We start from the raw sequence: 27,812 nt of genomic DNA, 5'->3' as shown, positions 1-27,812 counted from the left end.
GAACAGAGTTTGACCTCAGTTGAGGTTACATGAGACAGCAGTTACCATTTTCAGCTTCCATACTGTGGCATACAGTATTACCAAGTGAAACAGGATTTGTAAAGGAAGTATCATTTGAGAGACTTAATTAAATCACTCAAGGATGTGATTAGATTGCTAGTACACCTTCACCTCCACCTCCCTCACTTGTGTTGTTAGATCATCTGGGAAAGTACAATCTTTTGGAAATGATGAGGGTTGGAAAAGAGAATATGGGTTGATGAGATTTACAAACCATTGCATTCTGTTTTTATTTACATTTTACACATTGTCCCAATTTTGTGTGAATTGGGGTTGAACTACAAAGTCTTTGATAGAAGAAATTTTTGTTTCTGCCTCAGAGTGCAAAATAAGAAGGATAATAGAAGGATTTTGATATAAATACTTAACGAGGTATAAAAGACATGACAATATAATGAAAACTTGTCTTAGAAGTTAGTTCTACACTTGAATGGCTTTAAGGCATATATAGTTTGTCTAAGACACATAGAAGGCTAAGAAAGAAAAAATAGCATTCAACTGTAAAGGCTTGTGTCTCCCGTCAGCTGATGGCAGCTGATGGTAACAAGTCCATGAATTTCTCATATGTATAAGGTTTACCAGAGCATGTGGTTTTTATGCATACCATTGGGTTGTGCATAGCCTTCTGTTTTAATTTGACTTCCCTCTCTCTCTCTCACTCTCTCTCTCTCTCTCTCTCTCTCTCTCTCTCTCTCTCTCTCTCTCTCTCTCTCTCCCTTGCTCACTCACGTGCTCATTCAATCTCTCCCTTCTTTTATACCTGCCAGCACTTTAGCACACTAACATGATTTTAGATGACAAACGCCATCTCACTCCAGCTTTGTACTTTTTTCCCCTTCTGCGTGGCCCTGGTCTCCCCTTGCTCGTCGTCCCTGTCCTCCTGCCTGGCACTGCACTAGCCTGCAGACATAACACCCTCCTTAGTCTGTTGCTGCCAAATGGACAAAAGGGAACACATGTACCATCTAGGACTCTGATTTTGCTTGGCATGTTCCCTCTGTTATCCACCTCTAACCTTTTGGACACCCTCTGCCTGTCTCTTTAAAGGCTCAAAAAAAAAAAAAGGTGCATGTGCAGACAGATGTCCATTTCCACAGTGGACTTTTTTTTCCCCGTTATTGTCTAGGTCTTTGCCTTCTTTGTTGAACAGAAAATGTATGGCACCTGTCTGTAACAATGCCTTCCAGCTGTGTCTCCAGACAAATCTTGTCAGAATTAGACACTCTTGGTTCAGGAGGAGATGTCAAAAGCCACAGCTAACCCACAAAAGAGCAATCAGGCCTGCACATTGTTCCCTGAGCCATTTTTTGCCAGCTCTGGTTCCCCTGTCTGAAGATATGAGTCAGAGAATAAGGGCCTCTTGATTGAGCCTGGTGGAGACAAGAGGAGTAAAGTGGTACAGTGCATAGAATTAAATTTTTTCAACTAGTGTTGTGGCAAATGTTTACTATTGATGTTGTTTAGTTAGCTCCCATTGCGCAGTCTGCTGTGCTGAGATTGCCAACTGCAGATTTTGTGCCAACTCCATTATGAACATGCGTGCTGTGTTTTAGTCATTAGCGATAAATAAACAGTGTTGGAAAACATGATGTTGTGCAAATGTACAGTAATTCTTGACAACGCTTTTCCACCAAACATTAACATTTCAGGCACAAATGTAGAAATCAGTTATCCTGGAGCTGTTGAATGTGCCGTACAATTTTGACAGCATTAAAAGATAGCTCAACCAATTTTACACATCAAAGTCTGTTTACAGGTCTTGTGAAGTACAGCTCTATAAGTTATAGAAAGCTTCTTGTGGATCCAGAAGTAGGTGTGTGAAACTTTCCACTACGGGTTTGGAAAGAAAAGCTCTGGGGGTTGGTGCAGAATCGGATAGAAGTGAGCTCATCAGACCTCTGTGGCCCACTCTTGCTCGCTGTTCAGATTAGAGTCTTGAGACAACGCTAGTTGCTACTAGTTGTCTCTGTTCACTGTCCACTGTGAGTTTAGCATGTGCTATAGAAATAAATCAATAAGATGCTGTCTTTACAAATATATCTTGCAGAAATTTACATTGAGCTCATGTCATGGGATCAGCAATCGCTTCTGAGAGATCGTGGAACTGAATTGTTATTTGTATGTGCCGTTCTGCTCTGGTCCTACCAGTGGGAGTCTGCAGGGTGCCTTGGGATTAGCAGGAGAGAACCGATGTGAGTGGGAAGATTCAGCACTCGTTCCTCAGGGGGAGGCCTGAGGGAAAGCAGCAAAAAGAAGACTGTAGGAAGAACGAGTCCAAAGTATTCCATAGTGGTTATTGTGAAATTCTCAGATGCAGATTATTAGCACACATGTTTTATGTAGTTTGAGTAGCTTTCTTTGATTTGTGCACGTTGTTAATACACTGAAAAAATTTACTGTTTTGCAGAAAATAGCAGCTTGACTTGTCTGTCAAATCAAAATGACGTCCCTTGGAGATGGACTGAGAGACGCTCAGATAGTGAGAAGGGTAGAATTAAAATGGGCAAGAACACAGCAAAGGAGAAGAGACTTTAATAATAGAAACCATTTAGAGCAAAAAAGCTTTTTTTTTTTTTATTTCTTTTTTTAAATTGTGATCCTTTCAGAAGCTAAATGAGGCGGTGTACACGTCCTGGTTTGATTTGTCTGCTAGGCCCCATGTCCGTTTATTGAGATTGAGAGTGTTCCCTGGGCGCAGTAATGAACCATTTTATGATTCATTATCCCACTGCTGATTCCTGCTGCCAAGTCTGCAAACTTTCTAATTAGCTTAGGTCAAACATTCATACTGTTTTCTTCTAATTATCATTGGTTATTACAGAATGGACATCACAACATAGCCACAGAGGAATACACTTAAGTGGATGGTGTCATTCATTGGGACAAAGGTTTTATTTTCAAAGTGAATGTTACAAAAATTTGCAAGATGCAGAGATTTGTTGAATAATTGCTCTGGTAATATAAAGTTTAAAATAATAAGTATTACTTATATAATAATATGTTATTCTATGCTGAGTATTTTGTAGATTCAGTAGAAATATGCTGGTAATTAGAGGGTAGACAGACTGTAAAAAGCCAGGTTGAGTCAGTTTTAGATTGCATGTACATACCACGTTAAAAATATAAAAGGTTTTAAATCAGCCTTGTATTAGTATTGATTATGTATTCATAGTGTACAGATGGTGTATGGCTACATTAGGGTTTTTTGTGAGAATAAGGAGCCCCTTTTCCCAGCAGGGAAAAAAGCAAACCAAAAGTGAATGTAGGAAGTCCTTCCATAAAGTTTGAGCTTTAAATCCACTGCATGTGGCGTCTTTTCCAGCGGTCAGTTCGCCAACGTAGTAAGGCAGAGCAAGAAACCTGGTTATCAAAAATGCAAGGCGAGGACCAGCTAGCTGTTTGTACTTATGAAAGAGCAGAGCTTAAATGTGTTTTATAGAGTGATTAAACCACCTACCCCTCCCTCCAAAATCATACACACACACACACACCATACCCACCCTTTAGACTTGATTGTCTGTTTGTTCCAGCTATGTTTCCTTTTACATTTAACTTATTTAAATTTACCTGATGTCAACATTTTTCCAAAGTATTCCAAAGTATCTTTTATGCAGCCATTATGTGCCATGTCTCTTACTTGTGAATCCAAGGATGCTTTAAGACATTCAAGACTTTTAACATAACATTTTTTATCTCCATTAACTTTTGAGGCAATGCCTGTCTATTTAGCTGCTATATGCTCAATATTTTTCCAGCTGTTTGCTAACTCAGTCTGTATGCCATTAGGTGCTGAGCAGGTCGTGCACAATGGGTTTAGCGGGGGTGTTATCTGTAGGTACATCATCACTGTGAGTGATGCTTCTCATGGTGTTGCACTGCTTCAATGCTGTCACATTGAAAAATATTCACTATAGAGACTTTAATGGTTGGTTTTGGAGTTTGAATAAATCATGACTTTAATAGTTCAAACTCACATTTTAGGAATGGGAGTGAAGGCAGTAACCTAACTGTACCAACATTGCATTGTTAGAACTGTAACAATATTTTGACAAAAAAAGAAAAGATGGATGCAAGAAAATGTTTATTACAGGATTTTAAATAAGGAAGAAAACTGAGATAAAATATTGTGCATTAGATGGTAATCAGTAATATAGTATAGAGTAGGAAATAGGTCAAACTTTTTACAAAATTGTGAAAGTTTTATTTACAGAGATAAATACAATCCCAGAATTAGTGCTTTAAATCAGCAGCAGTTTTATACTTGCTGAATTTTGAATGCTAGCTTCTATTTTGCTACAGCATTTTCTGGTCTATGGCTGAACCCCTCTGGGAAGCTCCTAGCAAAATATCATCCAATTCACATTTGTAAAGAGCAAATTGCATGCGGTGTATGTAATGTGCAAAGGAAAATTGAGTGCAACAGATACAGCTGATAGTCAATGCAGTGTCGTATGAGACTTAAAAAGAAGACAAAGATTTGCATCTGCTGTGTTTCATTTGAGTGAAACTACCTCTGATGTCTCTCATCTTGTTTAAAATGAATGTGAAGAAAAGTCAGCTCGTGTGGTGCAGAAGGGACAAAGGCAACTTTTGATAGACATGCTCAGGGCTGTTCACAAAAGGAAGGGAAAGAATGAGACTGTCGTTTGATACTTAATTGTGTTATATGCCATTACTACATTTAGTGAATGTTCCCACTTTATTGTGTGTTATTTCCATAGATTTATATACTGTAATTATACATGGTATATTTGGCATCTTAGTATTATAAGTTGTGAATTTTAGGAGTTGCTTCAGCCAAATGTAAAATGCAACCGTCTAGGGCTGTATGTGTGTTTGTGTGTGTGTGTGTGTGTGTGTGTGTGTGTGTGTGTGTGTGTGTGTGTGTGTGTGTGTGTGTGTGTGTGTGTGTGTGTCAGTGTGAGAGAAGGAGAGAGAGCATGTGCACGTGCAGTACTGTACATGCGGCCTGTATTCTTTTCACATGCCCCAGGTTCCTTTCAGTGGAGGAAGCTTCCCTTTCAACCAACTCACGCCACATTGGAGATCAACTCAGCCCCTCTGAACATCAAACCAGATTTAAATGTGTGGAAGAAAGCAAAAGCGATTTATAAAAGGAAAAAAGAAGAAGAGAGAAAGTGGGGGGGAAAAATACAGAATGCGATAGAGAGAGGGGGATAAGGCAAATTGGATTTTAACTTAAATCTAAATAGAAGAAAGACGATATAAACACTTCAGGCTATATTTGTGTCATTTCTGACTTTACAGGCTCTATCTTTCTCTTTCGGCCCCTCACCCATCCAGCCCCTATAGTGTGTGCCCAGTGAAGGGGCACTATCATGTATCCACACACTAATTAGAACAGTCAGCACAGCAAACTCCACTTCACTCACCACCAGGCTCACAAATTACATTTTGTGTGTTTGTTATTTACTGCACTTCTTTAATTAGAAAATGTATTTGGAGACACACTCCAGAGGTGTGGTGAAACCTTCTGTCTTATTCTGTATATTGAATAATTGTCCCTCCTCAGAGAAATTTCCATTTACCCCCACCTCCTCCATTACTCTCTAAGATTACCCTTTTTTGAATGACAACTAGACTTACACACTGTACTCAGTGCTGTTCCTTCTATGAATTTGGTTTGTAATTCGCTAATTTAGCTGTTTCAATTGCAAATACAGTGTGTTCTTGGTAAATGCCTTGTTAAGTAAATGGTTAAGAATACAACTTAGGCTATATCTATTGGGTGTTACAGTATTTCTCTCAACCAGAGCCTTCACAGGGAAAAATAAGACAAATTTTCTCTGTGAAGGCTTAGACTTTGTTTTAGTTTGTGGATGTGTGAGCTGCTGCCAGTTCCTGTTGCTGCTGTTTTGTCTGCAGGATGAAATTTTTAAGGTTCAGGCTCTTTAACACATAGCAACAAAGAAGCCCTGAAGGAAGAGGAAAAAGGGCGAGACAGGGAGGAAACATGGGAGAGAGGGGGAGATGTAAATCAATTTGAGCTGACAATACAGAGAGACAGAAGAAGGTGGTAGATGCAGGGGCAGAGATACTGGTCTGTACTGTTTTACAGTTGTGGTTAAAAACAGCAAGACAACCCTTCTCTACTTTACCTTTAGTTTTATTTCACGCTGAGGTCTTCAGATGAGCTAGCATAATTTGGCCACATTTCAATGCTGTGACCACTGTAAATGTGTCTATCTTTATTCACCTTTTTGCTTGTCTAATATCAGCTACACATCAGACCTGAAGCACAGCAACTTTGTCAATGTGACAAGTATAAAATGTAAACTTTTGATGTTGATGACAGCAATAAAGGTTACGACTCTTTGTATGGACTCAGCTAACAGATTGAACTACGTTACAATTCCAGATTTCTTATGAGGGAGCCCCTGTCCACCACATTGATGTATTACAGACCACTGTGTATGGTAAATGCATGTACCCAGATCTATAATGTTGTATTATTATGGGCCATAGGGCGTATATTGGTTTGGATGTCTCCTTATCAAGAGTGTATCAGTATGAATAATGTGTATGTGAGGGTTTTGTTGGGGGTGGGGTTATAATATAGAGGTGGTGGGAGGGTTGAGCAATGATCTCTCCATAAATCCCACTCATAATTGTTTCCCTACTTGTGTGTGCAGTCTTGCTCCATAAAGGGGCGAAGCCAAGGGTGCTCTAAATGTCAGGGGAGCGGTGCGCTGATAAATTACCTTTTAAAGATATCAGAGAGAGGCACGTTTCACGTGAAAGATGAGACCAACACAGCACTCTGAGGCCCTGACTGCCTGTGTGAGCATATTTTCCTCCCAGGGGAAATTTGTCTTTTTTTCAACTGTCCAGAGAAGTCACGACATATCCTTACTGAATAAATGAAACAGAATTAGTTTGCTGTGTTCTCCTATCTCTAATGTGCCAATTTTTTCTGCAGAGATCACCTGCATGAGTGTTTGCTTGTGTTAGTGTGTGTGTGTGTGTGTGTGAGTGTGTGTGTGTGTGTGTGTGTGTGCGTGTTAGCAGAGTTGAAATAACAATAGAGGTGTCTCTGACGGATTTAGTTTCAGCTGGCAGCATAAACACATGTACTCTTAGTCTGTCTTATTAACCTTGATTGAAGGACCGAGACTAACCTAATTAGCAAAAGCAAATATGTTCAATACGAAACGTTATGCTGGCCAGATTGCGTTTTCTATCAAAATGAAGAGATATTGGTAACTATAGAATGTAGCAGGTTTGCAGGGGATTAAAGCACAATACACAGTTATTTTCCATAACCTAAACCAAAGTCCTTGTATTGGCTAAATATAACCACAGACCTGAGCTTGGATGTAAACCCTGAACTCTGGTGTATCAGTCCTGCATTTTGTATAGTCGTCCATAACCCTAACCACCTGGCTTCAGCACATTGCAGCAGTTAAAATCATATGCATGCAGCCCCAGAAAGGGATGCCACTGATAATTCATCATGCATAGGTGGATTTTGGTTAATACCTTGATGTAAGTGAAGGTACTGTAGTTGAGCTGTTGCCAGTTTTAAACAGGGGTTGCAAGGTGTCTCTTTGCCCTCGGCCTTTCTGGGACAGCTATCATTACAAACCCAGTGCCTCTCCAGATAAGAGCACCCACGACTTCAGAGCACTCTGCCGAGAAAACACGCTAGGATAGTTTTCATGCTTAAAGGATAATACTTTTTTCACATTAATCAGATGACTTTTTTGACCACACCGTACTGCACATCCCAGGTCAAATTGAAATGCATCGCTTAGTTGATAATCTCTACACAAACACCTGTAAAATATACCCACTGGTCTCACTCTCAGTTATTCCTCTCTTTACTGTAGTTTACTCTTTATCATTCTTTAGCCCATCTGGACTCTTGGCAAATAAGAGCCACAACATAAAGCTCTTACTTCCTCATTTTGGTAGACTGTAATTACATTTCTTGTAGAAATGTCAAACTAGTTGTTTTACAATGATGGTGCACCTCAGTTATCATAACAGTGACTAACAGCTTGCAGTTTTTCACCAGCTAGTTGTTCACCTACAAAGAACAAAGGTGATCTGACATTTGTTACACAATATGAAAGCACTTCAGATAATCAATGCTTTGACTTCAGCCATGCCTTAGATTCTTCCATTTTCAATTTAGCTGTGAATTGAAGTTTGTTTTGTGCTTTTTTTCTCTCGCTGTCCCTTCCCTCATGGGTGAGAAATTGCCTTTTTTGAGCTGTGAAAGCAGCCACTCACTCGTGTTAATTTCTGTGTTGCTTTCAATCAGTCGTCCTCCCCCTCTCTCTGGGTTTTTATGTTTATCCCCATCTGTAGGGCTGCTTCTATCCTCCTGCATTCTTCCTTTGTGTTTATGTCTATGAATTTTGAGAAAAACATGTTGAGGAGCTCCCCTTGGTGATGGCAGCAATTTGGCTTTCATATATTCCTATCCTCCAGACACTACTTAGTGCTTCTGGTGTGTGTGAGTGTTTGTGTGTGTGAACACGCACGAGAGCTACAACTTTGGTGAAAATTTGGCAGCTTTCAGCTGAAGGGATAAACACAATATATTTTTTAGGTATAGTCAGTGAGATTGTGGTTATTAAGGTAAGCAGTGGATGGGGTGAAGATTTGTGGCATATTTCTTACCTCTAAACTGACCTCTAAACTGGCTTGTCAAAAGCTAAGCAGTAATTGAAAACCACGGGAAAAGTGGATAAAGATCATTTATTTGTGTGAAATTTAAGCGAGGGGCTGAGAAAAGCTGGACTTGTCGGTTCAGAGGCTTATCTATCTCCGGTTGGCTGAGTAATTAAATCAAAGAAACGAGTGAAGTTCTCCTCACCTCAGCCCCTCTTCTTGTTTCCCCTTTAATCAGGTGGCTATTAAACCTCTGATTGCACTCCCCATCTTCTGACTTAGATTAACTATTAAACACAGACTAAAAGGATTTTTTGGTTTGCGTTTGTGTGTCAGGATGTCTATTGTCTTGTGTGGTTAGGTTAAAAAAGGATTTGGATCAAAAGTGAAAGAAATAGGACAGTGTAACTACAATATGAGTTATGTGAGATTGAGGCTGAAAGGAAATGAAATACACATTGCTCCTGATGCTATTCCACCACTGCCATTATTGTTATTCCAATTTTGGTCAACTACATGATGAATATTTCTCCACTCTGACCTGTGAGATATTTCTATGTCACCTTGCATTTTAACTCACACGATGAAGCATTTACAATGTCAAGCACAAACTTATCCATTTCTCTTCTCCTCTAACACAAATTAGTTTGTATTATTCTGCTATCAGAAATTCAGAAGTGCCTTCTGCCTCCACATGCTGTGAGTGACATAGGACCTCCTCCAAGGTCATTTGAGATTCATCCTCTGCACTCCTTACAGATTGAACTGATGCCCTGCTCAGACAACTACCGCCGCCTAAGCTGCCTGCTTACATACATCTATTCTTATGCACTCAACTTACAGCTGCTGGCAAGGCAAGGTTACTCAGCAAGTAGAGTAAACCTTTATGTTGCAAAGAGAAAAATCTAACTGTGTTGTAGTTTGGTCACATTAGGGCTCATCACCTATAGTCTTAAAAAAAAAAAACATTTATTTTGAATATTAAAAAAACAGGTGCACAAAAAAACAATAATTTAAAAGTAGGTGTAAATCGGATTATAAAAAACTTTTTTCATCGCCTGTAGTTTCAGCATTTATGGCTTTTTTTTTATACATACTTTGAGGGACTAGGACACATAATCAGTGGCTTATTTGCATTTCTCTCCTTTTTTCAGTTTATATAACCAGGAGCATATTCTGTGATGGTTCAATGCAGTAGGAACTTGTTTACTGAACATTTGGATAAATTGTGTCCTCTTGCAGCAGCCATCACAAAAACTTTTGGGTCCATAGGGACATTGGAATCTAGGTGAAAGTCTACTTACACTTCTCTTCTTCTTGTTTGGCAACTTTTTCTGTGTAAATTGGTTTACTTGACAACAGTGAGCCATAACTATGTTTCAGTTGACAATTGTTTTGTTTGCATGTGTGTTTTCCTATAGCCCCCGTCATCCTAAATGAGTTAAACTGGACCCAGGCTCTGGAAAGGGTCTTCACTGAAAACCGTCGGGAGGACAGCTCTCTGCGCTGGCAGGTCTTCGGCAGTGCCACAGGTGTGACACGATACTACCCAGGTAGGTCACAGGGCACTAAGTCCACTGTCAGCTTAACTCATGGCGAGATAAAGTCTAAAATTGACCCAGGGCCTTCTTGGCTACGGAACATTGGCAATTTCCTATCAGATGACTGTACAGGTAACTTGATAGACAGAATGAAATTATGATTACTTTGATGCACTGTGATCTGAAATATCCTACAGTGCATTGTGTGACCTGTAACTGTTTTTTTCCTCACTCCAGCCACTCCATGGAGGGCGCCAAACAAGATTGACCTGTACGACGTCCGCAGAAGACCTTGGTAAGTACTGTCTTTATAGAGACCCTTCATCCATAAGATCTCAAGATAATATTGGTGTCATTTTATTCTTCTATTATTGTTGCCTAATAACCATCTCTGCAAGAACAAGAGCAGCTATTTTGCCCTTTTTGTAACAAATAAGTAATTTTCAGAGCCATTTGTTTCTTAAAGCAGCTAATTTTCACTTTTGAGGACATTAAGGGTGAAGAATACTCACAGTGGTGATGTCATTTAAACCTTTGCTGTGTTGTGTAGCTGTTGCTTGGAAATTTTGGATCATAGTCCAAAAAATCATGGTTTAGACAAGCATTTTGTAAGCTATAAAAGAGAAGTGTTTATTTTGGCAAATTTACTCACTGATAGACTTTGGCTTAAGTTTGACTTTTGCATTGTAGTCACAACAGATAAACAGTGTTTTATACACACTTTTTGATGGGAGTAGATGTGATCAAATTATATACGTGTTGTATTTCAAAGATGATTTGATGAAGTACACTGCACTAATGATGAGGGTAGTCTCTGTTTCTTTTTTCCATCTTTATGATTTTCATCTCATTTTTAAAATAATATGCTTTTATAATAACTTTATTAAGAGTTTTTAGTTGTGAATGTTGCCACACAGACCTCCTGTGCTCGCTCCAGTCTGCAGCTGACTAAAAGATATTTTTTAATGGAATGAGATCAAACCATTTTCTTGACCCATCTTTGTCTTTGTAAGTGACAATCTTGGTTGAATGTATTGTCTTTTACCACAAGGACAAACCAATATAGGGGAAAATGGTCTGTTCAAAGGGGCTACATTTGCCTGTGGTTCTCTTTGCAACAGCTGGTCCTTGCACAGAGTGAGGAGAGTACTAGGCTGCATTGAGCCAAACAGCCCCTTCACATACTCGCCCAAGCTTCCTGTCCATCCTTCCACGTTCAATCTACCTGCCACTGTCACATCAGCTTTGTGGCAGCCCAGCCTGTTGCCTGGTTACACGTTGGAGTGACCTGGACATAATCATGACAGCAATGTTGATTAGACTTGACCCCGTTTTCCATCTCTCACTCGCTCACTCGCTGAACAAGATTGGCTGTTTGAGGTCAGGCTAAGCCGTCAGATAAAGTCAACGAGATCAGACTTAACAAACCAAAGACAAGCAAAAGAAATGTTTAGATTCTGGTGAAGTTTGATTGAAACTCAAGATCCAAAATTATTATAATATTGTAGTATTAATAATATTGGAACCTAAAATGTTTTAAGTTCTGAATGTAAATGAAGGCATAAAGTAAGTAAGTGAATTTATTAAAGCTAAAGTGTGGAACTTTTAAAAAAGAATTTTCATATAAACATGATTCAGTCGTTATCTTAATGTGATGAGGCACTGTTAGTTCCTCCTATGATGATGACGATGACAGACTTACAAAACAGTGCCTGTGTGTTCTGTAAGTGTGTTCTGGTTACCTAACTAAAACAGGAAAAACGCGTCCATTAAATAAATCTATAACTAGTTTATTCCTCGATAACAAATGTTTAAACTGTTAAAGAGAACAATTCATATAAGTCAGGTTAAAATAAAAGTTTACTGTTTCTATTTTCCTTACTATATTGTGGTTGTACTGTCAAGTCTCATGATCAATAAGAGAAAGAATAATCAATCAGTATTTTTTCAGATTTATATCCTGGACTTTAATCAGTGTATGCTGATTCTTATTTGGTGGCAATTTGTTCCAAGGAGCTGAATAGCAAGATAAATAAACCAAGAATCCTGTCTCTGATCTATCAGTACAGTAACTTTAAGTTAATTCTCTTACATGTTTTAACTAGGGAACTCTTCCTAGAGACAGGGAGGAACAAGGAAGGAGAAAGATGAGAGGGACTGCTGAGCAGCAGCAGCATGTGTGACAAGGTTAGACAAAGGAAGAGACGTAGTCTTGTGCAGAGGAACACCTTGTCACCCCACTGGTTCTCCGTGTTTGTCATTGTCATTTCATTCAAACTTTACCTCATATTGGAGCCTTTGACATTAATTTGGCCTGTTGCTTAGCAACTTGTGCCCAGTCATGTTGAGTTGGTTTTTTTGGGGGGGGGCATGGCAGGGAGTGTCATCGTATGTCAGGTCAGACTTATAGTCTTACATTCTGTCTCCTTGAGTGACATTTTCTGGAGAGCCTGGCAAATCAGGCACATTACTAAAACACTCTACCGGATTGAACTGAACCTGTTTTGGGCTTACATGTGAAAAATAAAACAACTGCAGTTGTCACGTGGAGAGTATCATAGCCCAGGCTAAGGTGATAGTGAGTGACCTAGGCTTAAAAGTATGTCAGGATACTTTACAATATTTTTGATAATTATATAAAAGATGATATAACAATAATGGATCTTAATAAAGTATTAATTACAAAAATACTGAAAATGTAAACAGTGTCTCACACATCCTCCCACACACCTATCAGCTCTATCATCTCACAAACTCACAGTTACATCAGGTCGCATGGGCTGATATGCCACAAATACCACTTTACCAAATGCAGTACACAGATGTAATTGTGAAAACATGCTTCAGTAACTTTGCAGTGGCACTGTCTCTGTCCCACGCACTCGATGATTTACCACAGAGTGTGAAAGCAGCAGCCAGAATCTGAGGCCAGTTTTTATTATAATATACCTATATCTTCACTGGGATGAATGCGTAGTGGCTTGGCTTACCTGCTCAGATCTGTCCAGGTGCATCTCTGAGGAAAAATATCAGAGGGCTGCTTGCCTCTTCAGATGGGCTCTCTCCCCATCTGCTCCCTTACCAACAGCCCCAGGAAAATTAATGGTCCAGTCAGCACACTTAATTGTCTCCAATTGCTCTGACATTAATTATTAACATTTGTCCATTATAATGTCTGTTCGTGTTATCACAGAAAGCGAAGCAGAGGGTGAAGTGAGGTGGAGGGAGCGAGAAAAGTGAAGGGGTGAAGAGAGAAATAACCAGAGACAGGCATGGAATCCTGTTAGCCAAGCGTTGCAGAGATCCCATTACCTCCCAGGTTCACAACAGCATGTAGGCTGTATCACATATTGATTTCTTCAAAAAGTCAATCTAACCTCTTTGTAAATATTATGACTGCTGGTCAATCCTCGAAGCAGAGGCTCCCCAAAATACCATTCCCAGTATCTAGAGCCCTGAGCTTTGCCTCCTCTATCTCTCATTCTCTTTACTCCACTTTAGGGAAAAGCTGAGTCAAAGAAAGGCCTGTGTGCTATTGGTGACACTGAAGGTGACACAGGGTTTTACTTGTTTTACTAAAAGTTTCTCAAACAGAAAAATACATTTCAGTTTGAGCCTCAATGTAGAGACTTTTTATTCCATCTGTAATTAACTGTACTTGTCTAGTGATGTATTACAATATGGCTAACACATATTTGACCTACCGTTGGTAGATATTCTGTTTTGTGCAAAAATTTAGCATTAAATGCGGAAAATATGGAAATATGACTGTTGGCACCAACACTTCCAATAATCAACCAAAAGTGAAATAAATAAATTCCAGACAACATCTCTTTCTCCTGCAGGCTCTCTGGGCACCGTCCTTCTATATTTTTATCTTAATTCAATCTTTATTCGCCTGCCACATCCACAGGAGCACTAAGAGATCAGCAGTCCATAAAATAATAAGCCCATCAGCACAACACAAATCCATGCACAATTTGGGAGGATGTACACGCACACATGTACACATGCATATACACATGCACAGTTTCTGCCCTGCCATTATGGCCTGTTAAGTCTTACTAACATCTTCTGTGCATGATGCATGGTGATTGGAGCTCACACTGTGATGCCTATTCACATTTTACAACAGAAGAACACACAAAACAGAAGGTGCTCTATATACATCAGTGTCAATATTCTCATTTCGTGTGTTTTTGTGTGTGTTTGTAGAATGCAGGCATTTTTACTTTATTTACGCAGTTCACACCAAGAAACAATGAAACTTGGACACCTGCTAAGACACAAATGCATACGTTTTTTGTGCACATTTAGACATGTGTCATGTATCATGCTCTGTGTTGCATGTTTAGGAAATGTATGTGGTAGATAATTCCTCCAATTTAAATGCAATGCACAACACTTTGTGGAATGGGTCAGGGTGCATAAACACAATCTCCTGAGAGAGTTAGCACCCCAACACATTTAATGTATTGATTTTACAGCGCCCCACCATGATAAAACTATTTCATGAATTCCAATGAGACTGCTGTACCAGACTGCTGCAAAAGGAATGAAATACAATCACCACAACGCAGAATATGTCACTGTGTTCATTGCATGTATATGCATTTCTTTTAGATTTATGGAGGGAGTAGTGGTGGGGTGCAATTGTGGGGTGGCCGTGCATGCTGCTGCTTTGATCTCCTCATTTAGAGCAATACGTTGTTCCACCTCAGTGTAAAGAGCACATTAACTACACACAAATCAGGCCTTACTTTGATTGTGTATATTGTCACATACATATTTGTGATTAAATGAACACGCCTAGTTCATGCCACACATGATTTATGACTTTTTTTATGGGCATGCAAGTCACTACTGCATCTGTAGCCAGATCTGCTTTTTAATGTATTTAGTTAGTAATATATCACAATATTGGAAAAAATAAACAATGGACTTTTAAACTTTTAATTATACTATGATTACATGTAATTTGTTTATTAGCTAAAATGTCTTTTACTACAGTCTGTGCTTTGGATTCCAAAACCTTGTTCTTTTCTCAAGGGTTATGACTAACAATCTTTTCCCCTGTAAGTTTAGCTGGACCATGTTAACTTAAGACTCTTCCATTTTTGTTTATGACCAGGCAGTAATTATTACTAATTTAGAATACATTTGAAGTACAGGTTTTTGAGATTTGTGTTTTGACATAAATACCTATAGGTCATAGAATAAATTTAAGAGATGAACTTTTATACTTGGAATGATAGCTTTCATCTGATCTGCCTTGGTCTCTGTGCTCACAGAATGAACCAAATGTGATTCATCATCGTGAGTCATATGTAAACACAGCAGTGACGACTGAAATGAAAATACACTTAACTAGTTATGATGGGTCAGTTCCAATGGCCAGATACTGACCATAACTTTCAGTGCATAGACACGGAGGCCTGCTGACTGTTGGTTGTGTTGCCATGGGACAGAATGGGCGACAGGGCTCAGTTCAGCACCAGCCAGGCCCATCTGCTTGTCACCTGGCCTTGGCACGCAGGAGAATGGGTAATGACAGGGAAAGAATGGCATCAGTGGGCAGAAGCTGAGAGGTAATTACTGACTGGAATCCATGCAGAAACAACACATCTGGATCCATGAGTCAAAATGGAGAATTATACACTGATACCGGCCTCAGTTCATGATTTTTATCTGTCAGAACATTTGAACTGCATATCAGCCCGGAGACTGAAAATCCTTGACTCCAGCGCGCTCTCTCTGATCCTGATGTTCTCTGCTCAGAGGCACAGAGAAAATTCAATTGTACTTCAGGCAATGGAAAGGGAGCGAAAGAGAGTAGTGCTGATACGCCAAGACAATCTGCAGGGAAGATCAGCCGTGGCGGCACTATAGCTTCAGTGTTGAGTGACGCTATCCTGGCTCATGTGTTACCCTTTTTTACTCCATCATTGCTCACACATTTGTCTTAAACCCCATTACTGCTGATCAATGTTGCCTCTTTCAGAGTTTGAGAGAAATGATGTGCTTGAAAGCGATATTTTCTCAGCAGATTTTAGGGCCAGAGCTACCATTGTGAGATTTTACACTGGGGCTTTGGATAGTGACCTATAATGACTGAGTAATAGAAGTCTTCATTGCCTTATAATTAACATTTAGCACCTTAAAAATAATGTGAAGTCCCATTAAAGAACCATTCTCCTCTATGAGAAATAGAGTGACCAGAGAAGTTAATGAAATCCTGCAGTTGGTCTGCAGGCGTTGGCCGTTACTAAATGACCCTTCTTCAATCTCCAGACAGGGTGTCTCCGTCCATGAGCCTGAGGGAGTGGAGACGTGGGCCACATTCTGACCGAGTTTCCGTCTTGCATCGATGATCATTTTCACAAACCCCATCCGCTCAAAAGAAAGAAGCCACCAATGTGTGGAGTCTCAACTCTCTCTTCTTCTGCCTCTCACTCCCTCAAATTAAGATTTCAGTAATTAAATTGATAAAAGTCATGCATGCCAATATGCCTCATGGTTCCAGACCTGATTTCATACGCCACACAGTTGTGGAGAGCTGCAGAAGTTCTACCTTTGATGTGGCATTTTTTATTATTGAAAATAATTGGATTCTCCCTCCCCCACTCTCGTACTCTCGCTCTCTCTCAGAGACATTTTTGTCCATGTTCACTCTGGGCATGTTCAGTTAATCGACCTCTTGCATGGCAATGCTGGTGTTGGGTCCCCACTCCATCAAGGGGTTTTCAGTCAGCTTTTCAGCAGAGTGGGGCCATGGGTAGTGTTTGAAAAACAGATTTGAGCAGCCCCGCCAGTGTGCAAAGGGATGTCACTCCAGCAGGGTTCAGAGGTCATTCTGCAGGTTGGAGTGGCGCCTGCCAGTAAGTGGGAGCGCTGAGACTTGTGGGAGTAGTGGCAAAGCCTACCGGGGCTTTATTGCTCTACCTCCATATCAGCTTGGCTGAGCATAAGAAAAGAGCCCCTCTGGCCCACAGGCAGCTGGCTTCTCTCCACACTTAGCGGAACGGCTGATAATCAGCAGAAAGAGACCCCTGATGATTACTTGCCTCTGCCTAAGATGGCTGCTAACTGCTTGTCTGCTCACTCAGAATGTCGCACTGGAAGTCACATTTGAACCCCCCCTCCATTTCCCAGTGAACCATAGAAAAGCCTATAATGTCCATCAGTCTTTCTTTGTATCAGGAGTAAATGTGAATTTAATTGCTGCTGGAACAGAATCTGGGAATTTTTTATTTGATCTGTTTGTCATCCTCTATCAACAGTAGACAGATGTTATGCATGTGTCTCTTCCAGGACACAAGTTATCTGGGCCTACTGGTTTAGTGCCATCTCTGCCTTATGGGCCTGTGCAGTGCCATGACTGCCACACCCAGAACAGCCCTATTTTAGGAGTTTCGTTTCTTTGCACCAGAAGCATAATGGTCTTAAGCAGCTTTTCCTTCTCCCAACAAAAAGACCGCCAAAGTAAATAATGTCTTTGAGACCCCAACTGATAAGTCATCAAAGGAACAGAACACCAGCTATCTTATTTTACTGACAGCATTTAGGTCAGGACAAGCTCTCCACAGCACAGGTCAACATTACTCATTATTAGTTTATATACATTTCTAAATAAGCTGAATATAAGATTATCAGTCACCATAGCATAACTACAAAGAAATACATTTTATTACGTAATTTATACTCAAAAATAAAAAAAACAACAAAATACTCTAAAAATCTTTTTCGAAGAGTGAGTATTTATTTATTTTCTGCTTTTTTTAAACATAAGCAATTGAGTTAATATAAGGTGGATTACATCTCTACAACAAACTGACATTTGAATTTGTTACTTGCAGGTGGTGGATGCTGATTGGTAATAGAAGTGCAATGTGTGAACATGTTGGCAAATTGTTAAACTTTTAATGGAGTAAGCATCACTAAATGATATGTGAAATAGTTTAAATTTTTGAAACAAATGCAAACAGGTCTTAATTTATAGTTGCTTTTAACCAATGCACATAATGTTGCATATGCAAAATAGGACCACAAGTTTTTTCAATATGGGTTACATTGGACCTGTATTTGTCATGCTGGACTTCATAGATCTCAATTAGGAGCATTTTAAATCTAAGATTAGAAACTATGATAGCTCTTTAGCAAAGTGAATAACCTTATGAAGCCTTTGTTTTGTTATATTGTATATTTATTATTTAATACCAGGAATGGTAAAAAGCATGTGGCTTGTCTGTTTATATTTTGTACAGTCCAGTGCATCTCATTGTTGCATTGTATTATTATGTATTTAATGACTAAAAATTAGCAATATAGTTGGCCTACACAGTAATTATTTAGAATTATTTAGTTAAAAGCCATACAACAGCAGCTGTTGCTGAACCCGGAAGTATATAGTAGAACTTATTAAATCTTCTAAGCTCATAAGCCTTTTCTGTATTCTGTAACTTAAATGGGCTCAGCCATGGTCGTACCATATTATCGTGGCTCAGCTCATTGTGACTTTGGCTTCTGGCTTTATTGTAATTCACAAAGATTATGGAAACAAATTAAAGTGACGCCTTTGTATCTTTTGTGCAGGTATATCCAAGGTGCGTCGTCTCCAAAGGACATGGTCATCATTGTGGATGTGTGAGTATCTCACTGTGGCTCTCTTTCAACATTTCCCTCTGGCTAGAGTGTAATGACTCCTTCAAAGGACACTAGTGCCACCTGTTGGTTTGAACAAAGTCTAAAGTTAGAGGAGGATGATTGCTTCTCATCTTTTCACCCTAATGAGAGCTCTGAGATGAACGGAAAAAATTATATTTCAACCTGTTTTCATAAAACTGAGTCTCCATGCTTGGTTTGTCGTTTTCTGCAGGAGTGGAAGTGTCAGTGGACTTACTCTGAAGCTCATGAAAACCTCTGTTATTGAGATGCTGGACACACTGTCAGATGACGATTATGTGAACGTGGCCAGGGTAAGTTAAAGCTTGCAGATCATTATTTTTAATTAGTTATTGATACAAATCATTTCCCCACCCAACAGTAATAACAGTATAAATATTTGTTGTATTTATTAATCAGGTGGTAATCGCACAGGGAGTCAAGAAATGGCACAGTTTGCTTATAGAGCTCCCCGTTGTTTGTTTGTAGTCACAACAGTGCACTTTGCTCATTACAGTGTATTTGTTCTCTCTGCATCACCGTTGTCCATGTGGGATTGTGTCTGTCTGTCTCTTTCACTCTCTGCTGATTACCTACCTTTCTATTAGGACTAATATTCTGCAGAATATTAATGTTATCCTGTAATGCAGGACAGATGACACACACACTCACATTCACACACACACACAAACACATCTGCCTCCTCGGTATGGTGACTCTGTTTGGAGACTTCGTTCAGTAATCCTTCATAATCCATTGCTCTTAGCCACTGTATGCCTCTAAATCCCAGCTATAGGAGCAAGAAATGAGCATAGTAATCTGGGTGCGAACACATCTGATTTTCACCCCTATAAAGACGGTGAGGGCTTACAAAAGCTGGCTGTGAATAATTTGCAAACACAAAAGACATGTCTTGTCTCCACTGTCTTGTGTCTACTCTTAAAACTCCCCTCCCCTTCTGAAATGTCAGTACAATTAATTACAATAATACTCAACTTGTTTAATATTTATAATAGATGTAGATGGAACCTAGCTTGATTTTTTTTTTAATTCAGTTTTAAAGTTTGTATGTCACTCTCACCTTTTTATAAAACAAGTCATATTCTGAAGTGACATTGTGATAATAAACATGCGACTGTAACTACATTTGTGTCTTTGGTTTCTCTTCCAGCCAGTTTAAATATAACAATATTAAGATGATTAATGTTAAAATAACAATAGTCAGCTGTCAGCTGTCAGATTTTGAAGTTGAACAGTATTTGAAGCCTGCCATTATAGACATTGGTGATAATATTGTAGTCACGCAAAGACTCTGCACACAATTAGGATGTATATGCCACACATTCACAAGCACACACCCACACACACACACACACACACACACATGTTTAGGATAATTTGGTGGATGAGATGAGACAGATAATATTACCTTGGCTGGGTTTCTGTTCAGTGGTTTGCACTGGAGTTTCTAGTGCACCTGTTCTTTGTGTGGAAAGTTGTAATTACCAGTGTTTACTGCCAGCCAGAGAGTAGCAGGGCAGCTTACATCTGCACACACCCATGTCTGCATCCTGTTGCCATGGACTAAAACACACACCATAAGGCAATAAGCTTACAACAGTGGGATGCAATTTAGCTCTTTTTGAATTTATGGGTTTTTTTCTGGAGAAGTTAGTATACTGTATATAGTAGGTTTATGTGTGTGTTTTTTGTGTCTCTACTTCTAGTTTAATGAAAAGGCCGATGCTGTTGTTCCATGCTTTAGGACATTAGTTCAAGCTAACGTTCGTAACAAGAAGATCTTCAAGGAGGCTGTCATGCATATGCAAGCCAAAGGAACCACAGATTACAAGTCTGGCTTCACATTTGCCTTTGAACAGCTTCTCAATGTAAGTTTTTTTTGTGGGACTATGCTAATGTGGATCTTTGTCTGTGGCTGCTAAATTGTGCTCCTTTAGAAAGTCTTAAAGCTGTAGCTACTGTAGAGTTACTGTCTAGTCCTCTTATTAAAGTTGAATTTGCGGTGATAAAACCATGCTGTGATGACGGGTTCAGGTATTTATATGACATTTGCAGATAGCTGTTATTCCAAGAGGTAGGTCTGATGATAACTGGCGTTGCAATGGAGTGACATTGCCGTTTGCAGCAGCCAGCACAGTGGTGAGTTCTGTCATCAGCAGGCGTCCATGTGCTCTCGACACAGGTGCTGCCTCAGCTCCGTATGTTTCTGTGTATTTTAGGAGGCTGCCACCCTAATGAGCTCTGATAGGATGATTGATGAGCGCAGCCTAGAGGAGATCAGCCAGACACTTTATATTCCTCTGGTGGGCTTGGAGGCATAGAGCCAAGCCCCGGCTGTCCCCCTACCCCACACCCATTTCAGCAGACTGGGGAAAAAAAGCCCCTTTAATCGCTTTCTGTGGCAGACTCACTCTCATGATTGGTAGCAGAAGCACAATAAAAATATGTAATTGTACCAGTATTATTTATCTTTATTAGAATCTTGTCAGACTGACATGCTGCTGGACTGCATATCAATAGCAGCTGCCGCACAGACAAGGGCGGTATCTAAGTTGAATGCTAAAAACTGGCACCTAGTGATGAGCATGTAATACTGAAATGCTTCTGAAAGTTTTGACAGAGTCTAATTCAATGTTTGTACATTTTTGTATACTTCAATTTAAATGCTAACCTGTTAGAAAAAAGAAGGTTGTGTCTGGAAATTTGGAAATGCAGTGGTGTCTAATAATAAGTGCTAATAATTTTAAAGAAAAGATTGGGTTCATAGCAGCTATTAGTAAAATAATGTAGAGGAAACTCTATTATTAATAATATTATCATTTTATGGGGGGCGGCATTGGCTCTAGTGGCAGCAGTGGCTTCGATGGTAGAGGTACTGTCATTGACCAGAGGATTGGTGGGTTGTGGCCCGAATCCTCAGATTCCACCTGGTCATATATCAAATTTGTCCCGGGCAATACATGAAACCCCCAATCTGCCCAACCACAACTGCTGAAGTTATACAAGCCGTTGGATATCTGAGCGACTGTCCCAAGCCCATTAAATAATAGACAGGGTTGTGTCAGAATTTTGGTTTAAAAGAAATGTTCAAAATCATCATGCAGACCTCAACATTTGCTGTGGTGACCCCAAGTTTAGGTTAAAACCTAAAATACAGAAAGATTTGTTTCAAATTATATTATTACAGTTATATCTATTTTACAACATTATCCCACTTCATCTGTTTAAATGCTTGGGGGGCTGGTGGATTAGTGGTAGGGTTGGGATGCAGAAGGCAGCGGGGTGAAATCCCACCCCACATGGTGTGGCCCTGCCCAGGCACCAAGGGTTACCTTAGGCCACCTTGGCCACCTAGCCCCGGTAAAAATGAGAGGGTTGCGACAGGAAGGACATGCGGCGTAAAAACACATGCCAAATCAACATGCGGACCACGCTCTGCTGTGGCAACGCCTGTAGGGACAAGCTGAAAGCCGTTGATCTTTTGATCTGTTTCAATGCTTCACGTATAGAAGTTATAATTCTTGACAAATTAACTGACACCTATATCAGTTACATTGAAGTGTGTTGTAAATCATTGACTCTATTGTTCATAGACACTGTATAAATGCTATTTTTATCATTCCTCCTTTAACCTGTCTCACTTGCAGTTTCTCTTTTATTGCTCTTCTCTGCTCCCTCTTCCCTCCTCATGTGACACAGGAGAGCAGTGCCCCAAGGGCCAACTGCAATAAGATGATAATGATGTTTACAGATGGCGGTGAGGATCGTGCACAGGAAATCTTTGAGAAGTACAACTGGCCCAACAAAACAGTGAGTCTGTCTTTATCAGGCTCTTATCTATTCATCTCCTCACTCTGGAAGCCTAAAACATCATCCATGTAGAGAAATTAACTTAGCCAGCCCTGTTTTTCACTGTTTTTTGCTGACGTTGTCTCATTAGAGCACAGACAGTTGTGTTAGTAAGACTGCCAGACATGCCAAGCACTTCAGTCTGTTCACATAATATCCTCTCCAAGCTTTCTTCACTTCCATTTTGGCTGTTTTGATTCTGGCTTTTCCCTCTCATGATTCATCTTTTTATTCTTCAACTTATTCCCTTCCTCTGTCAGTATGTTTTGCTTTCCTTCTCTCTTCTTCTGTCTCCTTTGTTGTTTTGCTACTTGGTGTTAACAGCTCTGACCTTCTGACCAATTAGCCACTCTATCATCAGAGTATTTAAAATTGCACCCAATAGATACTCAGTTTTTGTCTTTGTTACCGACCATTTGTCACACTACCTTTCGTTTTCCTGATTTTGCAGCCCCACCAGTTTTTTATTCTGATATCTATTACTATCCAAGTTCCTCTTGACGTCTGCTTTCATGCAGTAATAATCTGCAGTTTGACAACTCTCTCACTGCAGTCTCTGTAGTGTAAGTTGAGTGGAAGGCTAATCTAATCGTAACCAACATTTGTATTGGTAGTTGTCATTGCAATGACCTTTTGCCATCTAGAAGTGGGTTTAGTTTCACTCTAGTACTGTAGATGTCTCTCCAGAAAGTTTAGATTTTTGTTGTTTGAATTCTGTCTGTTTTATTTGGCCATTTCCTTCTGTTTCCTTCACGTCTTTTTTTCCATTTAGGTTCGTGTATTCACTTTCTCTGTTGGTCAGCATAATTATGATGTCACCCCTTTGCAATGGATAGCTTGTGCCAATAAAGGTAAGTGGATAAGATGTTTTTGTATTTGAAATATAAAAACGAAATTAGATATAATTTTCTGTATAGACACGCTTTTTCATCTGAATGCACTATTGGTCTTCTGTTTACTTTACTTCTGCAGGTTATCTGTCAAATGTTTGTGTCTCGGATGAAGTTTCTTTTTTATCTCTAAGTTAACGAAAATTGATATATTGATTTTCTTATTGCTAGGTTACTCTTGACTTAAATTGATCCAGTTTAAGCAAAGTGTTTTAGATTGTTGTGCAGGGCCAATGTAGAAACCTTTACTTTAGCAATGACATTTTTGACATTTGGCGAGCACCTTTGTTTAGAGTAAAATTTGACTTCTGACATACTCACTCAGTTTTAATGTAATGTCTTCCAGGATAACAAAGTTACTTAGTCAAATGTTCTGCTGGAAAATTGCAGCACAGCCAAGTTTGTAATAGGCTGCAAGTTACTTGAAATAACTGAAAAACAAAATTAAATCCACCATGTGGTTTTGATTATGTTACAGGAGAAAGACAGCACATTTCTGATGGCATCTAGGTCAACAGACTAACTTTTAACTAAAAGAACATGAAATATGACATTTAAACCTGCCTGCACTATTACAAAACCATCATCACTGAGATTTCCAGTGATAGTCAGCTCAATATTTTATTAATCTAAAGCCAGGACAGTGCCTAAAATAACCCAGCAAACAGACAGCCGTGCCTCTGACTGACAGTCTGAGAACCCATATGACTCAGCTACTCTTCCTGTTAGCTGCATTGTCTGCATTAATCTCATCTCGACTCACACCCTTTCAACCCAACCTACCTGTAATTCAGACTGCTGTAGCTGTGCTCAGTTTTAAACACTGTTTTAAATCCATAACCTACTTCTCTTCGTGTCTTTTGTGGCTTGATTTAACATTGTTTCACAGTGTTTATCTGAAGGTGCTCCTTCAGGAGGACTTTAGCTGTGTGTAAGATGCCTCGGCCAACTACTATTGTTGATTAGCTTATTGCCAGTGGAGCCTCAGAAGTATCTCCCAAAAAGTTGTTGTTAATTAGCAGGAGGAGTCTGGTAGTTGGATGATTACCATGCCATCTCCCTGTCAGACTGGGGAAAGTCCAGGATTACGCCTCTGTGCCTACATCCTCTCTGCTGTTCACAAATGTAGTGATTACCATGGTACTAAAGTCTGTGCCAACATAAGACAATAGTGTTGACACACCAGCCTCAGTGGACCTGTCCTCTCATATCTTCAGTACTTATTACTCTTTGGTATCTCACTCTAACAGGGCTAGCTCCCTGACACTTCCACAGGCCTTAACCCTTCACCCGTGACATACACACATTTAACACACAGACACACAACTCGGCCACTTTGAGATACTAGCTTTTGTCTCACTTGAGCTGCAATCCCATTTCAAGAAGAAAGTAACCTCTCTGTGACTCTTAGGACAATGAAACATTCTCCATGCTCTCACATAGTGTAACAAAATCCAAAATGGAAAGAAGAGTTATCTCTGAAAAAAACAAACAGGTGAAATAGAGGATAAAAGAAGCAAATATAATATACTGCATTGGTGATACTAATACTTCCACAAAGTGGTGTCTTTAATCCAAAGATAGGAATAAAATTAAATCCAATAAAGTCAAGATGGCCCTTCACAATAGAAGTAAAATCCTCAAACATATGAATTACACCATGAAATTAGTTATACATGGTTTCTGAAGCTAGGTTTTATTCCAAACTCTCTCAGAACTGCCTCCGATGACCTCATAAATCTCAGACTGGAAAACTTGAGGAAAACTGAATTTTAAAAGTGCTGAGGCATTAAGTAAATAAGCATCACAATAATATGTTAATAATTTAAGCCATAAATGGGCATCACACACAGCAGATCTCTCTTGTGAAGCAAAAACATGATCCATATTGTTACTCTTTATTCACTGCCTATATCTTTCTCTTTTCACCTGTTGCAGAGCTTCACCATATAAGCACAAATGCCACCTCTTTGGCACACAGCAATGTGCACTGATATATACTACCACTCTGAACAAAACTATAATAAATAGCTGCACTGTGCCTGTGTGTGCAGAGGTGTATATGCACATGAGCGCCAGTGCATAGTGTCTCCATGCTCACATGTGCAAATGAATGAGAAAGAGAAGGCAAATCTCAGCACAAACCACTGTAATGCATCAAAATATTGAGAGTCATCTCTGCCTTTTAGCATTCTAGGGAGGCTGTCTCCATTTTGCGACTCTTTGTATAAACACTCATGGCTTTAATAACTTGTGAGCGGTACGGTTATTGACCTAGTCAGTCACTCTCCTCCATTCCTAATCAGCAGCAGCAGTGCATGGGGCTGAGCATTCCAAATGAACCCCCATCCTACAGCACAACCATGAGTGTGAAGAGGTCAATGACCACAAGCTCTGACGTGTGTGTGAGGCTCAACATTATCAACTGGGGCTGATGTATCTAATATTATGGAAGAGATTAACCTCCAGTTTACAAATGGATCACTTGTGTACACATAAATACTCTTGCAGGTGTAAAGCTCATCAGCAGGGCATAACACAGGCATGCACTATAATGAAGCCTGCATGTAAGCTGTCTGTTGTAACGGTGTATTTGATACTCTACTCTTAATCTTCAGGTTACTACTTTGAAATTCCATCAATTGGAGCCATCAGAATAAACACCCAGGTAAGACACGTGGACATTTATGAATGCACAAAATAACAATATCAGGCAAGATATTAGTTCATTCTTGCTTCATGCTTGCTCTGGCAAGAATTCTACAGATTGTAAATACCTTTATGTTCACCAGAACAAAGACCTCAAGAATGCACAGCTGCATTACTACAGAAAATAACTGACAGGTGGAGATGTAGGGATCACAAATAGGGTTTTCTCTAAGTGTGTTTTTAGGAAGCTCTGATTTAAAACTTTGAGATTTATTTCATCCCTGATATCTCTCTCTTTCTGATGTGAGGTGTGTCAGACACAAACAGACACACTCCAGTTCTTCATGCACCAAGGGTCCTGCCAACCTCCACATTCGCTCGAGGCCCATTGAGGTTCTGTATTCCCTTTGGGATAACCTCTTTCCAAATGTAGAAATTGACTCAATTGCTGAGATGTTGGGTAGTTCCTCTACAGCCCTCTTCCCCCTTATTTCCCTCCTCCTCTTCCTCTCAGCCCCATGAGCGATAACGCCCCAGAATAGACTGTCAGCTGTTCCATTAACTCTGGCATATTTATATTCTGTGAACTGCCACTTACTCTAATAGGTTTTCTGAAGGTGGGTGACTACAGCTCTCTGTGTAGGCCCAGAAGACACATTGGCCTGCGTTATGTTATTTAACTGTGATCTCACCTTCAACATCACACACTCATCACTCGTCTCACTTGACTAAGATGACAACATTCAAATAACAGATGGACTGCAGATGGCAAAATTATTATTATTCATATCATCTTGAATCATACAATTATGTAGGAAGAGTGGAAAAGTTTTAATAGTACAGTAAATTGCACTACATTTTGTTTGCCGTGGTTATCTGTGACTGACATTTCTGTGACTTATTTCAACTACTGTGTCTTCTTTGCTTGGTGGAGAAGCAATAACAGGCTAAGCATTAAGCATGTTTACTTTTAGAGGGAACATACTGATGAGTTTAGTCTTTGCAGTCATGGTTGTTACGTTGTCATGGGAAACAGCACTGTTTAATCAATGCACAGAGACGCTGCTGGAGTATTTATGGGTGGGGTTCCTTTGGACCGTGCAGCTCTGGCTGCTGACTTTTTATGTTTCCTAGATTGTTCTAGTCAGGCGGAAAATTTCCCCTATAGCGCGTGTAAAGGTCTGGCTGTCATTGTCCTGATGGAATATCTCCCTGTGGCACGTTAAACTGGACTTTTATTGAGCTAATAATAGAATAGGTTACGCTTGTCAGCACCTCACTGTTCAAACGATGAAAAACAAACGGTCAAAATCATAATACCGAAATTGCTGTGTGCTCATACAGGGCCTTTTGTGTATTGAGGATAGATACATAGAGGATAGTAGCATAGGTCAGAAATGTCCCTTTTCACTGTAGAATGGGTGGAAGTTTGTCGCCATGGAAGAACTGCCAATGTTTTTAAAATGACCATTTAAACCCAGAGAGAGCTCTTGGTTTTGTG

General features: G+C 39.7%; 1 protein-coding gene across 4 annotated transcripts in view; it reads left to right on the top strand.

Moving 5' to 3' along the window:
• cacna2d2a (calcium channel, voltage-dependent, alpha 2/delta subunit 2a) overlaps nucleotides 1-27,812 on the top strand; it is a 136,506-nt gene that overhangs the window by 90,631 nt on the left and 18,063 nt on the right. For all 4 annotated transcript variants that reach the window (XM_067506098.1, XM_067506095.1, XM_067506094.1 and 1 more), the window contains 8 exons: nucleotides 10,122-10,253; nucleotides 10,479-10,536; nucleotides 18,834-18,884; nucleotides 19,117-19,216; nucleotides 20,630-20,791; nucleotides 22,623-22,733; nucleotides 23,545-23,623; nucleotides 26,281-26,330. In XM_067506098.1, the coding sequence (XP_067362199.1) occupies nucleotides 10,122-10,253; nucleotides 10,479-10,536; nucleotides 18,834-18,884; nucleotides 19,117-19,216; nucleotides 20,630-20,791; nucleotides 22,623-22,733; nucleotides 23,545-23,623; nucleotides 26,281-26,330 (743 nt within the window). The remainder of the gene's footprint in view (nucleotides 1-10,121; nucleotides 10,254-10,478; nucleotides 10,537-18,833; nucleotides 18,885-19,116; nucleotides 19,217-20,629; nucleotides 20,792-22,622; nucleotides 22,734-23,544; nucleotides 23,624-26,280; nucleotides 26,331-27,812) is intronic.

The sequence above is a fragment of the Channa argus genome, chromosome 5 (genome assembly GCF_033026475.1).
Source record: "Channa argus isolate prfri chromosome 5, Channa argus male v1.0, whole genome shotgun sequence".
Taxonomy (NCBI): domain Eukaryota; kingdom Metazoa; phylum Chordata; class Actinopteri; order Anabantiformes; family Channidae; genus Channa; species Channa argus.
This window is presented reverse-complemented; position numbering and strand designations above follow the sequence as displayed.